Source organism: Rutilus rutilus (assembly GCF_951802725.1).
Source record: "Rutilus rutilus genome assembly, chromosome: 20".
Classification (NCBI taxonomy): Eukaryota; Metazoa; Chordata; class Actinopteri; order Cypriniformes; family Leuciscidae; genus Rutilus; species Rutilus rutilus.
The window spans coordinates 22,719,183-22,738,316 of record NC_140225.1 but is presented as its reverse complement, the minus strand read 5'-3'; the positions used below and the strand labels follow the sequence as shown (position 1 = coordinate 22,738,316).

General features: G+C 35.3%; 1 protein-coding gene across 2 annotated transcripts in view; it reads left to right on the top strand.

Moving 5' to 3' along the window:
• Positions 1–19,134, top strand: part of slc35f3b (solute carrier family 35 member F3b) — a 77,418-nt gene that overhangs the window by 36,661 nt on the left and 21,623 nt on the right. Inside the window, exon 1 of one of the 2 annotated variants that reach the window (XM_084390846.1) lies at positions 5,527–5,725. The exons of the other annotated variant lie outside the window; for it this stretch is intronic. Coding sequence (XP_084246972.1) covers positions 5,614–5,725 — 112 coding nt within the window. The 5' untranslated portion in view covers positions 5,527–5,613. Of the gene's footprint in view, positions 1–5,526; positions 5,726–19,134 lie in introns of those variants that run through there. 2 annotated transcript variants of the gene reach the window in all.

Sequence of the window (19,134 nt, the reverse complement as noted above, 5' to 3'; positions counted from 1 at the left end):
TTTCACTCAATTTTAAATATATATATATATATATATATATACAGTTGTGGTCAGAATTAATGGCACCCCTGGTAAATATGATCAAAAATGGCTGTAAAAAAAAATTTGCATTGTTTATCCTTTTGATCTTTCATTAAAAAAAAATCGCAAAAATCAAACCTTTCAATGAAGTAAAATAATTGAAAGTGGGGGGGAAATCACATTATGAAATAAATGTTTTTCTCCAAAAAACGCTGGCCATAATTATTGGCTCCCTGTTATTAAATACTTTTTGCAACCTCCTTTTGCCAAGATAACAGATCACAGATAACAACTGAGTTTTCTTCTATAATGATTTTGGAGAACAACTGACAAGAGATCAGAGACCATTCCTCCATACAGAATCTCTCCAGGTCCTTCAGATTAACAAGTTCATGTTGGTGCTTCTTCTCTTCAGTTCACCCCACTCATTTTCTATAGGGTTCAGTTTAGGGGACTGGGACAGTCATGGCAGAAGCTTCATTTTGTGCTTAGTTACCCATTTTTGTGTTGATTTTGATGGAAGATCCAACCACGGCCCATTATAAGATTTCTAGCACAGGCTGTCAGGTTTAGATTTATCTGTTGGTATTTGCAAGAATCCATAATACCATGTATCTGAACAAGATGTCCAGGACCTCCAGCAAAAATATAGGCCCACAACATATAAGATCCAGCAGTATATTTAACCGTAGGCATGGGGTACTTTTTATCCCTGTTTTGCATCTGTCTACACATCTGGTGGGTTTGCTGCTTTTTTTTTTTTTTGACCACAGAATCCGGTCCCTTTTGAAGTTCCAGTCATGTCTGACAACTGAATATGCTGGAGTTTATTTTTGGAGGAGCGAGGAGGATTTTTCTTAATACCCTCCCAAACAACATGGTTGTTTGATATATTTTTTTGGCTTTCTGACCCCCAAGTAATCTCTGCAATTATCCATCTATGGCCACTCAAACTTTCCTCCTCACCATGCATTAAGACAATATAGACACACGTCCTCTTCCCGGCAGATTCGTAACATCTTTAATTGATTGGAACTTCTTAATTATTGCCCTGATGGTCAAAATGGGGATTTTCAATTCTTTAGGTATTTTCTTACAGCCACAAAGTAAATGTTAATGGGAGTATACTTCAGAGATATTTTACTTGTAAAAAATTCTAGGGGTGCCAATAATTGTGGCCAACGTGTTTTGGAGAAAAACATTTATTTCGTAATGTGATTTCCCCCCACTTTCAATTGTTTTACTTTAATGAAAGGTTGGATTTGAGCAATTTTTTTTTAATGAAAGATCAAAAGGAAAAACAATCTAGATTTTTTTTTTACAGCCAATATACGTATACAAGTGTGTGTGTGTGTGTGTGTGTGTGTGTGTGTGTGTGTGTGTGTGTGTGTGTGTGTGTGTGTGTGTGTGTGTGTGTGTGTGTGTGTGTGTGTGTGTGTGTGTGTGTGTGTGTGTGTGTGTGTGTGTGTGTGTGTGTGTGTGTGTGTGTGTGTGTGTGATTTTTTTTCATCAAATGCTAAATTTCCTTAGAACGTAAATTTGCAATAATATCTGGAAAATGGTACATATGGCAGAAATATAAATTTTCCTTTAATCGACTTATTACTGATTTACTAATGTTTTTTTTATAAATAGTTGTACATCATTTTTAGTTATTATATTTATAATTTCACATGTATATATTTTGTATTAATTATATATATATATATATATAATTAATACAAATATATATAATTAATACAAAATATATACAATCATAAATATATATATATATATATATATATATATATATATATATATATATATATATATATATATATATATAATGTTTTATTAATAGTCAAGCATCATGGAGACGAAATACTGCAAGCAAGTGTGCATATTTAGATAAAAGCAGTGATGAATCTACACAAGAACAAGGAAGGAAGGAAGGAAGGAAGGAAGGAAGGAAGGAAGGAAGGAAGGAAGGAAGGAAGGAAGGTTAAAATACTGATGCTGTCACTGTGTCCATAAACCCTCATTTCAACTCACACTCATCAAGTTTCATATAAAGATGCTAATAATTAAAACATAGCTAGAAGGCAGTAACTTTACATGATTTAGATTCTTTTTAAGCTGATCGTTTATGGTCATTAACTGGTACAAACTGGTCCAGGCGGTTGATCAGCTGGACTTCCAACTGGTGGACCTAGCTTCAACCATTTTGATCAACTGATTAATAAAGGTTTCAAAAGGGGATTTTCACAGGGATACCATAGAAGAACCATTTTTGCACAAAGAACCTTTAAGGCAATTTTTATTTCTTGGTTTGAAGAATATTTAAAAAATGTATTCTTTATCTAATAAAGAACCTTTTGTGCATTGGAAGGGTTCCATGGATGTTAAAGAACCTTTATTTTTAAGAGTGTAGAGCTTATAAACTCAAATGGACCAGCAAAAGCTTCTGTGTTCCAAAACCAGCTTGACCATCTTAAAGATTAAGTGTCAAAGCACTGGAGTGGCATAAAACTGTAAATAAATCTGTTTTATTTGACTGATCTGACTGGGGCTGAAAGTTATTTTAAATCGTCATTATTTTTTAAGTTCTTTTATTTATTTATTAATTATTCTGTTTGTGTACAATGGTGCAGAAATTACAAGCTTCACCTTTAAAGCCATGACTCTAATGCACTGAACTCTGACACAATGGCAAGACCATCATTCATGAAATGTATTGCAGAATGTCAAAATGGGACTGTCTAATAAAATCATCCTTCCATGACGCTATCTGCAGTATTTTTCATGTGGAGGCCTAAGTGACATGTGACCTTTGTGACTCATGATGGATCACAGGTATATATTCCACTCCAGAGATCCTGTTCTGGTGTCTGTCATGATATTCCATGTTCGTTTTAAATCATGTGTAGTCATTCAACTTTAAACACAGCCTAGCTGTGATGAAAGCAGGAGTGGAAAATGTTCAAGAATCCAGTACATAAAACAGGAGAGAGAGGAGGAAGGTAAATGGGAAGGTTAGAGTCTTGGAGGAGTCTCTCTTGTTCCAGTTAAAGTCAGGATTAAATCTTCTTTTAGGGTTTCTTTTAGGGTTCTGGAAGGTGAATCATTTCTCACAGAAGGAAGGGAACACTCACACACTCTCAACACTCTCTCCTGATCTCTTTCTCTCCCCACTGCTGTAAGTTTGAATGGGAATTTCCTGTCTCCTGTTGTTGTCCCTCTGCAGTGTTTAAAACACAGCTCGGAATGAGGCGTATATGCCTGTCATTCTACCAGGATCAACTATGTGTGTGTATATATATATATATATATATATATATATATATACACCTATATCTTTTTTTGGGGGGGCGGATTGTAGGGCTGCTCGATTTTGGCAAAAATCATAATCACGATTATTTTGGTCAATATTGAAATCACAATTATTTTACATGATTATGGGTAATATGATCAAAGTCTCAGTACAGTTACATTCAAGTTATTTTAAGGCATCAATCATTTTTTTAGCAAGGAAAAAACACTTAAATATGTCATTTTGGTGATCAAAGATGAGTTTTAAGTGATAATATGATTAAGCAGGGGGACTTTCAGATAAAACCGACTGTGTTTATGAGAATACTTGGCACTTTGACTCTTTGTGTGTAGGCTATTTGACCGTTTAGGTGTGTATCCGAATATACTTTTACATATACTTCGAATTTATGCGTTCAGCTCAGTCTCGGAGCGCACATAGAAAGCCGTCTGGAGAACAGTGTCTATTTGCTTCTTAATGTGCTTTTATTAAAACGGTTTAATATCAAGCACGTCCTCAGGTTTAGCAACAGTACATTGCATTTTACAACACTCACTTATTTGGCTGATTTGGTTGTTCGAAAAGTTCAGGTTTTTAGGGAGGAACGAAAACGCGCCGCTGTGCCGAAGAACACAAATAATTGTTTAACCTCGATTATCTTATTTTCATAAATGTTGGAAGCCATAATTGAAAGTGGAAAATTGATTACAAATAAATTCCACAGTCCTAGCAGGTTGTCACAATTATATCTGGGCAGATGTTTTTTTTGTTTTTGTTTTTTTTACAAAAGGTCAGTAAATTAACTGTATATTTTCTCCCTTAGCAATAATGGCGCAGAGGTGTAAACAGTACCTGAAAACCATACTTTAAAAAGTATAGTAAAGTAAAAGTAGAGATACCTTACAGTGATTAAATTATTCCATTACAAATTACAAGTCACCCAGTGGCATAGCATCTGGGAATGGACGTGCATATGTGCCTGGGCACATTGGGGTAACATAAATTGGGCTTCATCAGCAGCTGCTGCCATTTCCTCATCTCAGATATGAAAAACCTGCGCTTCAGCAACTACACCTGCTAATGCACTCACATTCGCTTAAAGTAGCCTTGTTGACAAGTTTTGGTGAGTAAAAGCTAAACGCTTAAGATGTAGTACATTCAATGCCCTGTAGATGGCGCTATCACTTACTTTGTAGCAGAAATAAACTGCTGCAAAATAAGTTATAGTAGGTGCCATGCCAAAATGTAACAATTAATGGCATTACTCATCACAAATCTGTTGGAGTAAATAGTATGTAGTCAAGTAGACTAGAGAGTAAAAGTGACTGATACTCTGATACAAAGTAGCCAAAAAAGATACTTAAGTACAGTAACTAATTACATTTACTCAAATACTTTACACCATTGTAATGGCAAAAATGCTCAGTGATAGTGTGACAATTATTCCCACTTTATCCTAAATGCATTTCTTGTGACCTCAATTAATTCATTAAATAATATAAATAAATAATATATGAAATATATATAATATATGAATTATGTCAAATTAAAAAAACACTTTTAAAAAACTTGATACATTTGGAAATAAAAGCAGTATTTTAAAGAAATGTATTCTTATTCTTATTATTATTTTAAGTTAAATTGAAAACTATTATTAATATTATTTTATTTTCTGTTCGGTTAACAAATTGTATTTGTGTTTATGGCAATGTTGTTTTCTTTTTGTAATTATTATTATATTATTATTATAATTTAAAAAATATTACAAATATATATATTAAAATAATTCAATAATAAAAATAATGTTAAAAAATAATTTATTATAATCATTAGGTATAATCATTATTCATTGTTTCAATTAGAAATTTTATTTTTAAAAGAAAAGAAAATATTCCAAAATATAGGTTTTATATTCCAAAGGGTTCGTGTGTTTGTTGTGTAGGCTATGTCTCAATTTTTTTATATGTCTTTTTTTGTCCTCTTTCTCGTGGTTAAACATATGACTTTGGTCTTACATTTACATTAGTGAAGATAAAGAAGGTTAACATGCTAGTACAGCGACGCAGCTGTCAGAATCAACATCATTGCAGAGGTTTATATACCTAAGCTTTTAAAACTCCGGTGCAAATCTGTATAGGGCAGAAGAAATGAACTGCAGCACTGTGACTGTCCCGCGTGGAGCATGTAGGCTATACCGCAGAGTGTTTAGTGGGAGGGGAGAGCAGAGATCAGGGGTAACGTTAGAGGAGGCGCACGATACATCGAGAGCAGTTCGGAAACAATCAGCTTTAGGGATGTAGTCGATGCGGCTTGAGCTCCGTCTGTCCGAGCTCGTCAATATGAAGAAACATTCGGCCCGGGTCGCGCCGCTGTCCGCCTGTAACAGTCCGGTGCTCACCCTGACCAAAGTGAGAGGTACGTGCGCAACGGGCTCCGTCCGCAACACGATTCGAGATTTAACCTCATTCTGTTCGGCGGTGTGCTTTCTTTCATGTCTTAAGGCGCAGTTGAGTGTGCTTTGATTCTATAGTCTTTGTAATTTAAATCGAACTGTAGCGCATCCGCAAAATAAGCTAATTTTACGGAGTAACACCTAATGTCTCCTTTGGCTTTACGCATCACAGTGCAGATGTTTGGCTGTTTTCTGCGCTATTTATGGTTAGAATATAAACAGATTAATGTTGAGGTTAAAAATACATCAAATACAAGACATTTGCATTCATTCAAATCCTAAAGACATGCCTATGTGTTTTGTGTGTGTGTGTGTGTGTGTGTGTGTGTCATAATTTGGTATCAGTCCTTATCTGATCATATACAAGAACCATGTCAAATTTTGTGAAATTGTGATTATGATGTCTTCCAAATTCTGATAGAAATTCCTTTAGAAATTTTGACATGGATTTAAGAGAGGAAGATATGCTAATGATCTGTTATTTTCATCGAACGATTCAGTCCAGAAGATGATGCAAAAAGTGCATCTGCTTGTTATTGCAGACAGAAACTTAAAAGAAACACTTAAAGCTTTTGGCTTCCTGTCACTAGCGGAGACAGTTAAATTACTGGAAAACTGCAGATTATGTTTTACTTGTTATATATATGCACTCAGTCATTAATATGCCAGCTGCCAGAAATGATATCGTGAGGCAATTTGGTAACTATATTGTTGACATGAATAATAATAGTATTTTAAATCATACTTTTTATTTATCACTTGCAATTGTATAATACATTTTACTGTAGCATTTCTGTGCATATAATAATATTGTTTTTATTGATCACAATAACATCAGGCTGAGTACATGTCCCATACTTTCCCATTTCCATGATGTATGAACCCTGTACATGCTCTTTCCCCTGAAGCCGAGTGGTTTAGTGGTTTTGTTTACGTCTAATATAGTGAATGAAGTGGGATGTTAAACACTCAATGGTCTTTAGTTTCAGCTCTGGCTCAGACCCAAGGGTCTACTCATACTGTTGCAGTGGTTTAGGCCCGCCTGCAGACAAATTCTGGCAGCTTCGATGATTACTAAAAGGTTGATGTTGGCAGTTCAAAGATCTGGTGGGCCTTGTGGGATTTCTTTGAGATGAGGTACAGAAAATTGAATATGAGACTGAAATGAGTCATTTTTAAGATGTCAACACACTTTCTCACATACTGTGCAAAGACAATTTCAAGTAAACCATTTCCAGGTTGATTTCCCCCATAATGAAATAAAATGAAAATAGTAGCTATCAGTTTTAGGCTGCTTGTTAAACAATCACATTTCCACGCACCCAATGCTGAATAGAGTTATACAGCGTTTAGTTATCAGCCTACTTATAAGTGCTGAGATTCATTTCAGCTCACACGTTGAGCCAGATGAATCTGTAAACCCGAACCATTCCTCCGTCAGGCGGTAAGTCTAATGCAGGGTGGCAGAAGTAAGAGGCTGTAATAAACCTGCAGTGAGTCATTACACTGATGTGACTCACGCGCCTTCACTGCCAAACTCTTTCTGGTCGCATCTTGGCTTTTTGTGAGAACTCTGCGTCCCTGTTTGGAAGCCAGGCCGTTTTTTTTTTGGTACATAACCAACTCTTTAATTTAAGCGTTTTATCAAATATATTTCACACCAGTCAGCCATGGCACAAAACATCTGTGTTGATGCGAGTTTTTTCTTTCTTTCTGACATCAATCAGTTTGATTCAGAGCTTCAGTCTAAGAATAAATTGTGCATGTTGCTCGTGATATGTTTGGGTTTGGATACACGTCATCCAGACTAAGAGGCGTTTTGCGTGAGTGGAAACGGGTGCTTCTGTTTCTTGTTCAGCGCACTAGTGAGAGGGAGAAATCTCATCCAAGCGTCACTTCTTGTATGGATTACAGAACAAAGATATTCAGGAAGTCTTGAATTTTATATTAATATATATTTGACGTGTACAGTCCCTGAAGTTTGGACAGCTCGCTTTCTGATTTGGTATTGTTTCGTTGCACATCACAATCTACAGGGTGCGTGCACATTTGTCCATTAATTTCCATTTTTGTGAACTTTTAGTTTTTTTGTTTCATGTTTCCATAGTTCCTGTTTTCTCGCTCATCATTGGTTACCAAGGTTTTTAATTGGTTACTCACACCTGTTTCATTTTAGTTCATTAGCTTGTGTATATATTCACCTGATTTTCAGTTGTTCATTGTCTGGTGCTGTCTACTCTGTACTTTGAGGTTAGCGTGTTTTTGTTTTGTTTAATAAAGTGACTGCTATATTTAGATCCGCTGTGCCTCACATCGTCTTCTTCCTCTGATCAAAAATGCTCTGTAGCGTTTCATTGATGAGTTTCGGCACACTTGTCTCAGTGTTTACGGACTGAGCTGGATTAGTATTGTACACTTAAGTCGAAAGCTGCAAGTTAACTGTCAGATTCTGGGCACTGTCAGGACATTAGTGTGGAAAGCTGTGTTTGGGGAGACACCTGCAGCGCTAGCTCATCAATTAGATTCAGCAGGGGACTTACGCTCTATCTATTACGTATTGATCTAGAACAAGAGCGCTGGCGTGACTCCAGTCTGTAAAACTGCAGTCTTTCTTCAGGATTTATAGGCTGTTGTGGAGGAGGTTGGACTCTGTTCAGTTTAGTCACTGAACAATGTTTGTATTTGATCAACAGAAAAGAGCCAATGACTCAACAATCCACTTAAACGTCTCTGATGCTCAATACTGCAGTGCACAGCCATACACACACACACAGTGGGCGACTGGCAGGGATATGCTTTTCTCTGTCATGTCTATGAGCCGTGAGCAGGGTCACAACAGAGTGTGACATCCCGGGCATCTGTTCTTCTAGCTCGACACTCCAGGGTTCACTGACCTGCAGCACCAAAACACACACACACACAGTTCACAGCCACTTGTTTTCATAGACTTCTACTGACACAAACACAAACGTCCCGTCAGTACTTCTGTCTACTGTATTTTCCAGCAGTATCATCATCATCCCCAGACTAATGCTGCCCATCAGATGCTGAAAAATATAAACCCACCAGAAATTACATTTCTGCATATAGATGGATATGATCTGACCATGATGAGAATGTTTAGACACAACCCCCCAGTTTCACAGACAAGGGTTAAACTAGTCCCAGACTAAAATGTATATTTGAGCTGTTTTAACTGAAAGCAACTTGCACTGGCATATCTTAAAATATGTTAGTGCCCTTGTTTTTTAAGGCATGTTTATAAAAGCTACTTAAATATCCTAATTTAACTAAGGTTCTAATCCTGGCTTAATCTAAGCCCTGTCTGTGAAACCAGGCCTATATGTTTAAGTGAGTTGCTGTGTCTTGTAACATGATGCTGAATAATATTATTTTTCTTTAATTGCATAGGAAGAGATTGTCTGTCTATAAGAAGACTATAATCTGTCTTCTTACTTTATAAATCTGGAACAGCACCACTGCGGACCATAAGCAACGAGTTTGAAAACATATGGGTGGTGTCAGCATAAATGATTAGTAATTTATGAGGGCCTTTATCATGCTACAGCACAACATCTGCCATTCTTAGCAGTTCTGGACGACTGGAATGCAGAGACTTTCACCAAGCTACTAATTTAGCACGTACATTTTGTTGTATAATAAAGAGATTAATGATCCAAAAATTATTTGAAAATTAAAGATATATTTTAGGTAAAATGCAGGTTAAGCATCTGTGGCATACTGTTGATTAACATGAAATATATTATAAATATAATAGGGCCTAAATTCCTGTGTTAGCAATGTACAGCATCTTAACTCCAGTCTTCAGTGTCACATGATCCTTACAGAAATCATTTATTTGGTGCTCAAGAAAAAAAAAAAAAAAATCTGGTAACACATTACTTAAAGCTTTTATATATGATGCATTATTACAAGTATTTTAATTGCATTATTTATGGTTGATATTGATGGCTAGAGAATCAATTATTCTCTCATGCAGGGGCTGTTTCACTGCATTATGTGAGAAAGCGGTGTTCTTTATAAAAGAATCACTTCAGAAATAGTTGAAATTGCATTTATTAGGACTCATGGGATATTATTAAACATAATCCAAACTATAATAGCCTAGCCTACATATTTTAAAATTGTATCATATATTGCTGCCATAATAACCATTTCAAATTTTTACGTGCTTTTTTTCTCTTTCCCATTTTTGTTCGCTGAGGTGGAGCTGCGATGAAATATTGTTCTTGTAAATAATTTCCAGCAGTTCAGTAATAAAAGTGTACATCTAACGTACGGTGCTCGCCAGTGATCAAAAAGGATTAAAACAGTGGATTTTTAATCTCTTCTTGTAAACTCAGAGATGTGGATTCAGACGGCAATTAAATTACCACACGACCTGTTTGTCAAAAAACAGTAGGTACTAATTTGTCCAGAGATTTTTACGCGGGTTGGGTGAGAAAAAACACTGATATTATGGATTCGGACGGCACTAAAATCACCGACTTACCCCTGTAAATGTTTAAAATACTGTACGAGCCCATGAGTCAAGTCAAGTCAAGTCATCTTCATTTATATAGCGCTTTTAACAATGTAGATTGTTTCAAAGCAGCTTTACGGAGATAAACGTATAATTTAAGGTAACAGAGATTGTTTTGGCTTTATAGCGGTTCTTTAATAAAGTTATTTTCCAGCTAAAGTTAGTTTTGATTGATTCGCTTCCGTCGCAGCAATCATTAGAAACAATGAGCGTCCGAATAGGCCAAGGACTTAACTGAAAGTGGCCTATGCTTTCACTGTCCTTTAAAAGCGCTCTTTAATTAAAATTAATAATATATATATTAATATACTTAAAAATCTAACAACAATCAGTGTAATGACAATGTTATTCTTTGCATGAAAACACTTGAATTAGCCAAATTGAACACTGTCTGGGTGTATTAAAACTTCAGAATTATATTCGTATAGACCTGCAACAGTGATAAGGTAAAGCTAAGAGTGGTCCAGACCAACCTTCCGAACGTATGACTTACAGAAGGTATACTTAACTAAGAACGTTTCGGGAAATACGTATTAACGATAAGGTACAGCTTATGGTGTAACTTAAGAATGACCAGCCTGATCTCACAGCAATTCGTACGAATTCTACGAGGTGGCTAATTCGTACGAATTCATACGACCTCACCCGTACGAATTAGTATGATTTTTGCTAAATCGTACATATTTTACGAATTTCCCAATTCGTATGAATTCATACGAATGACCTACCCCTGACCCCGCCCCTAAACCTACCCATCACGTGGGTTTAGAAAAATCGTACGAATTCGTACGAATTGTTCGTGAGATAGAGTTGGAACAACGTAGAGTTAAAGGGTAACTCTCGCAAAAATGCAACCTAGCTAGGGTCTTTTTGTTAATCTACCCGAGGCAAACGTTCGTTTAAAAGCATAATTGGAATGGAAACGGCACTTTTAAGTTTGACCGTATTTTCGTTTTCGGTCAAATTGCTTTTTGAATGGGAGTGCTTGGGGCACTTCTATGATAGCATCAAAAATCGCCATTTTTAAAACACTAAGAAGGCTCGACACAACATGAAACTATGCTTGAAGTATCACCAGGGGCTCTACACATGAACTCGAGCATTGAGAACATTGTTTGTGTACACAGAGTTTCCTAAAAAGAAAAAATTGTAACAACTGTGTCCGCCTGCATTTTGACAGTCAAAAATAGTCGATCTCCGAATCTGAATGAACTGACTCTGAATTTTAGCATTCCTTCTTATATGAGCATTCTTTTTCAAATACAAGGTCAATATTGATTGCTTGTTTTAAAAATAGCGATTTTTAATGCTATCATAGAAGTGCCCCAAGCACTCCCATTCAAAAGGCAATTTGACCAAAAACGAAAATACGGTCAAACTTAAAACTGGCGTTTCCATTCTAATTATGCTTTTAAACGAAAGTTTGCCTCGGTTAGATTAACAAAAAGACCCTAGGCTGCATTTTGGCGAGAGTTACCCTTTAAGAAGGTTTTGGGAAACGCAGCCCAATACATTATTATACTGATCTATTCATTAAACAACCTGAAACAACTTTATGAAAAAATGTAATGCATCATCTATTACATTATGAATACCTTTATAATGCATTATACATGAAAGCTTAAGTGAAGTGTTGCCAAAATTCTTATCATTATCAATGTTGAAAAAGCAGTTGTGCTGCTTAATATTTTTGTGTAAACCGTGATACAATTTTGGGTTATGTACTGTATATAACCCAGTTCCCTGAGAAGGGAACGAGATGCAGATGTTCCCTCGAAAGGGAACAGCATTTTCTTAACATAGAAATCTTTTGTAAATTTCTAAATGTCTCTACTCTCACTTTTGGCTCAATAAAAGTATTAATTTCTCGAATTTTGAATTGGTAGTATATGTATTTTTGGTCAAAATAGCTAAACAAATGTTTTTTTTTCAATCAGAGGAACCATCATTTCAACATTCATCATTTCAGACAAGCAAAAGAAACCCATTAAAAATCCTGCTGAACATTTTCGAGTTGAACATAAAATCAATGAATCAATGAAAAATGAATCAATTGTTTTCTGTGATAATAGGCAACATGCCTCTAATTCTTTCAACAGAGCTTAACTTGCATTTAACATGATAGGCTATATATTCCTTCAAGGACATGTAGAGAAATCCACTAAAAGCCGTGCTGTTCCCGAATCCATGGGATGCTGCACTGCAGAGCTGTACCACTGTTACCCAGATGGCAGCACGAACATATTTCATCTCTAACTGTTTGAAGTCATGCACTCACTGATGTCCCAGACACGCTCATGATGCCATTACAAAATAGCATGGACCTGCTCCGTATTGCGTGTGTGAGAGAGAAGGCTGTGCTCTTTCATGCTGGTTGAGCTCTGTGCAGAGTTGGCTCTACAAAGAACTGGCAGTTATCAGCAAGAGAGATCTGCACTGCAGGGACAAACATTGAAAGGAGGAAAGCTACGAAAGACTACGTAAAGCTCACAGGTGCGTTCAAAATAGGGCAAGAAAAGGGTTCTAGGTGTGTGTGCACAATTTAAGCTACATCCAAACTGGATACATTTAAAAACACATCTTTTTTTGCTAAACATAGCTTTTTGAAGACACTCTCCCTATGTGGATAGATTTGAAAATGCTGTTTTCACATTGTAGTGTGGAATGAGAAAACTGTTTTTGAAACTGTGTTTGAAAGCGATGATGCAGTTTTAGGGGCTGTTTATACGACACCGTTTTCAATTTAAAACTGAAAACTTTTTATGCGTTTTGGTCGTTCATTTACACGACAACTGTGTTTTGGGGGCTTAAAAACGTGCAAAAAAAAGTGCACGGTTTTGAAAACTATGCCGTTATCATCTCAGTGTAAACTACAAAACCGTGAATTTGTGAAAACGGTGACATCATGCGTATTACAGGCACAAAGTGTTTCTTTACAAAGTGACATTGCCAACTACTGGCCTGGCATGTGTAATACAGTGTTTTTCATCTTTTGAAAAACACAAAGGAAAAAACGTTTCCATTTTTAGTGCATCGTTGTTGTGTTATCGTACCCTTAGGCACATTGTACTGATAGATATCTACGTTTGTACCAGTATATGTGCTAGGCTATATTATATGTAAAGCAAAAGATAATTGTTACTTTTTACAACCTTCCTATTACAGGTACATTACTGCAAAGATGACAAAAATGTACTCACAATTGCTGTCCTGCGGTAAAACATAAGCAATTACGTTTTAGATGATTATTATGTTATTACGTTATGCATGGAATGACGATAGAGTGTGACCAGGTCACACAAGTAATTGGTGAGATATTTTGCAAAATAAAATAATCATGCCAGAACTGAAGAACAGCGTAATAACTTTATTATGTCTGGTGATCTTTTGTATCATGTCAGTGAGGTGAGCTTTTATTAAGTTTTTTTGCATTTACAGTAAGATGATTTAATAATTTTCCGGCGTTTCAGCATGGACGAAAACGCTGGTATGGACAGAGAGCGTTTTGAAATGCAAACACCATTTTCAGTTGTATCCGAAGTAGCCTTTCTACACCGGACGCGAAGGTTCAAAATCCATTTATTTTTACGTCAAAAATAGAACGGAACACCAGTTTACTGTCTGGGATTTGTCGTGTCATGTCGCACTGCATCCCGTGTAGACAGTATTAGTGATTACAGTGGGTTCAATTGTCTTTTGTCTCGTCGCGTTGTGCCACTCACGTCTGGTACCCGGTCTTAGAGTCAGTTATAAGGCATTTGTCACTTCAAAATGATGCATGAATGTATGAGCATGCATTGGCACATTATTATCCTACAATCATGAGCATCTGTTCTTTTACAAAAGGCTCATATTTCGTGGCAGTCACACTAAGCAATCATCTGACTTTATGACTTCCTCAAGATGGTTGCAGTTACCATTATTTTTCATCCAGCATTTTTAAGACTCGCCATTGTGGGCTGTAGACATATTTTGGCTAACGCAGGAAGTAGGGTGAAAGATGACTCATTAAATCTTAATATTTTTCCATTGCTTTTGGGTTCAGATTGTGTGCTCATTACATCAGCACCTACCAAATGTCATTCCCTGGCACTTGTTTTTTTTTTTTTTTTTTTTTAAGCTCACTGTGTCACAGTATTTGCTGAGTCTGGGTCACAGAGGCTCTGATTCAAATCTGTCACGGCTTTGAGGCTGTACTTTTATGTCATTTTGTGACTGAGAGCCCTGACCGCCGCCCTCATTGCCGATGCACTTTGTCTGTGCTCCTCTTGACACGTCGATTCATTTTGTAATGCTTTTTGTGAGAAACACTCACTCGCCTGATTCAACATCAAGCCTCTGGCGCAGACCGATTTTAATCTTCCCTGTCAAAAAGAAGAACTGTTACTTGAAGCCATGAAATAAAACCCTTTGAAAATAGAAATTGAAATAGAACCCTTCAGAAGTGTTCATGCATAAAAAAATGGAATGGCCATGCTAGCTTCGAATTGGAGTCTTGATCACCCTGTATGGGATTATTTTACAACAATGACCGAAAAACACTATTGTAATCTTCAAAATAGTAATTATGGCATTTTCAAACTTTTTGATGCCAACTACCCCCAAATATGATGAGTTTCTTTGTGAAAGACCAGGGTTTTTTATAATCAATTTATGTTACATTTATACTACTATACAAAATTTATAATACTCATTTGTTCTGACAATTTATACTACTAAATTTAATTTAAAGGAGTGGTATAATGCCATTTTCACAAGATGTAAAATGTGTCTTTGATATCCCCAGAGTGTGTATGTTAAGTTTTAGTTCAAAATACCCCACAGATATTTGTATATAGCATGTTAAAGTTGTCACTTTTTGAGGGTGAGCAAAAACGCACCGTTTTGTGTCTGTTCCTTTAAATGCAAATGAGCTGCTGCTCCCGGCACAGAGGGCGGAGCTTCAACAGCTTGTGTCCTTTTACCTCACAGACATGAACTGAAAATGTCAAAAAAAATTAGCCTTTTATGTTCAAACCGGAGTCAGATGATGTCAACGGAGTCAATGATGGAGAGACTCAAGAAGAAGTGACAACATGTAGAATGCAACAGGACGTTTCTGAATGGTTAGTTGATGAATTTGTGTAGCTTATGTGTAATTATCTTCTGGTCATTGATTAGCATATTCTGTCTTGATAATCTATAAATCGTGTTCCGGGGGCGGGTTTATGTAAATTTTAGGGTTGGTGATGTCACTAACCCTGGAGGAATGCTGTGTAGTCCCTACCAGCCGTTTGTTGTAGTCCTTACCTTTAAAAGCGAATATCTCCCTTTGCTTTGAACTTTGAGCATTGTAACTTTGCAGATGTTGTTTATGCTCAAACAGCAGCATTACACACTAACTAAAGTTAGAAAAGTGAAATCATAATCAACCACCCCTTTAAATGAAATAAAATAAGTGTAATACTTTTGTTGTCATAATTATCTCATTAGTCTCTCAGCAGAATGGAATAATCCCACTTTTAGAAAGGAGTAGTAAAGTAGGTAATAATGTAAGATTCTTGGAACATTCCCTCTATTTTTCACACTTTTTTATCTTAAATTCTTCACTTTCCTCCCAGTACTTCCTTGATCTCAGTCTAATGGTGAAAAATGGAAATAGAAATTGCCATTAACTTCACTTAATCGTTCAGAAATTACATCAGAAGGCTTCCATGAGAACCTTTTTAAATCATTTTAAATTGCTATGAAGGTCAAAAAAAGAAGGTCAAGTCATTAGCAGTAAGTGACATTCTGATTTAGAGTCCATCAGTTCTGCTAAAGACGTCCTTCTGAAGAGTCAAGAGTCAAGGACTTTCTCTCACTGTTAATTACACAAAATATCCTTGCAGAAACTGCATTAATTGATGATAATATAGTCTCATTAACATCTCCTTATAGCAGCCGAATCACATGCTTATTTTTTCCACATGCATATTGTTTTGATGGTACAGGGCAGAGCTAATGGAATTATTATTATTATTATAAATAAGATATAATTTATTTTATTTTATTATCTCATAATAATAATAATTATTATTATATATGTATTATTCTCTCATAAATAATAACAATAATATATAATTTTTGTATATATGAAGAGTTCAGATGCCTCTAAGTGCCATCTGAAATTTTCTTCTAGAATTATCATTTGTATAAAGCTTGTATATTTAAGTTAAGTAATTTCACTTAAATGACAATTAATAGGTAATTTGCATTGCCATTTAAGTGAAATTATTGAACTTAAATATACAAGCTTGATAAAAAATGATAATTCTAGAAGAAAATTTCAGATGGCACTTAGAGGCTTTTGCATCTGAACTCTTCATATATACAGTACCAGTCAAAAGTTTGGAAACACTACTATTTTTAATGCTTTTGCAAGAAGTCTCTTATGCTCATCAAGCCTGCAGTTAAAAAAAAAATAAATAAATAAATACAGTAATATTATGAAATATTATTACAATTTAAAATAATGGTTCTCTTTTTTAATATACTTTAAAATGTAATTTATTTTTGTGATGCAAAGCTGAATTTTCATCAGCAAGTACTCCAGTGTTTGGTGTCTTATGATCCTTCAGAAATCATTCTAATATGATAATTTGATACTCAGTTATTATCAATGATGGAAACAGTTGTGCTGTTTAATATATTTTTTTGGAATACTTTTTTCAGGATTCATTGATGAGTAAAACGTTAACAGCATTTATTCATAAAAACAGCATTTATTCAAAATAAAAACATTTCTAACAATATAAATCGTTACCATCACCTTTTATCAATTTAACACATTCTTGTTGAATTAAAGTACTAATTTCTTTTAAAAAAAAAAGTTATTGTTCCCAAACTTTTGAACGGTAGTGTATATTGTTACAAAAGATTTCTATTCTAAATAAATACAGTTCTTTTTAACTTTTTATTCATCAAATAATCCTGAAAAAAGTATCTCAGGTTATAAAAAAATATTAAGCAGCACAACTGTTTCCAACATTGATCATAAATCAGCATATTAGAATGATTTCTGAAGGATCATAAGACACCAAAGACTGGAGTACTTGCTGATGAAAATTCAGCTTTGCATCACAAAAATAAATTACATTTTAAAGTATATTAAAAAAGAGAACCATTATTTTAAATTGTAATAATATTTCATAATATTATTATTTTTTTTAACTGCAGGCTTGATGAGCATAAGAGACTTCTTTCAAAAGCATTAAAAATAGTAGTGTTTCCAAACTTTTGACTGGTACTGTATGTATATATATATATATATATATATATATATATATATATATATATATATATATATATATATATTATTTGACATTTATTTATTTATTTACTCTTTTCTTCCACAGTGCAAATTTCTTTAAGATTTCTGCTGAGCTTGCATGTTGAGTAGGCTACTATATATATTAGCATGTGTCTTCAGAGATTTATATCACATCATCAGTCTCCATGGTAACAACACTTTTTTTTCTGCTTTTAGATAATTTCCCACATGTTAAATACTCAGTGGCAGTGGCAGGTCATTATGAGGGGACTGGGAAGTGGTGCGTCGGTTTGAAAACAAACACAGCAGCAGTGCTGGGAGAGTGCAGTGACTGATATGCTTTGTATTCAAGGGTAGCTTCACACATCCATGAACACTTTACATTTCATGGGTCATTTAAAAGAGCTTTGAGGTTGAGTCTTTTGAAATATCTGACATGAAAAATACACCTCATGGCTTTTTGGGTTTCCAATAAAGATTCAGTGCACTTACTAATATTTGCATTTTTTTTCTCATATGATTTTGCCATTTAAAATTCCTCTTCCTGGTTGAGTTTATTTGGCTGTTCTTCATCCTTTCAGATGTCAGTGAATGTGGCGTGTTGTTGCTGTTTTCAAAGACAAGCCAATCTGCACTCGACGTGCAGGTGAACACACTTATTCTCAATGTAATACTGCTGCTGAAGTGCCCTGCAGCAACTCTTGACAAATAGCGCTGCTTATGAAAGGTATGAGATCACTGTTCGTTTTTTTTTTTTTTTATGATCTCTGTAGGATTCCAGACTGCAATTAAAATGGTCACAAACGCATACAAAAAAAGTAATATTTGCTATTTAATTTTAAAAGTATTGCTTTTGTTTAGTCTACTGAGGCCCAAATGTAAGGTTGAATTTACCAAAGAACGATCTTTGGAAATGAAACAGATTGTACATTTGCTGTGGTGTATGATGTGACAACAGCTTCCATTGCTAGTGTGTGTGTTTGTGTGTAAATATAGATTAGTGTACACTATATAGTTTCGGTTTACACATACACTGTGGGTGGTGTTGTTTGACTAGGAGTTATTTGATTCTTTCTGTTTGGAAACTGTAGCTTCTGTTAACAGAGACAGATCTATGGATGAACATGCTGTTGTGTTGTGGTTTGGATGTTGAAAGCTTCTCCAGGCACATCCCAAAGGATGCAGATACATGAAGGTTAAAGAGTGTGTTCGGGTGGACTGGTGAACTCTAAAGGTTTAATCATGGATTCAGAGGCAGAAACAGAAAATCTTACATAATACCAGCAAATAATTAAGCTGCTTTAAAGAGTCTCTGAGAGTTTGGGACATGCAGCTTCTCTAAAAGTAAAGCTTGTGCGTGTAAAAAATCCTAAAATACAAATAGGGTGCTGTCTCACAGTCTTCACTCAATCTGTCTGTGTGAAATTTTTCTAGGCTGTTGGTTATGAATAAGAAATAAGAAAATCATCTTTCACTTTAAATCACTTGCTATAAAGATTAGGATTCAGGGTATTTTGTGATATTAGGTCAACATATGA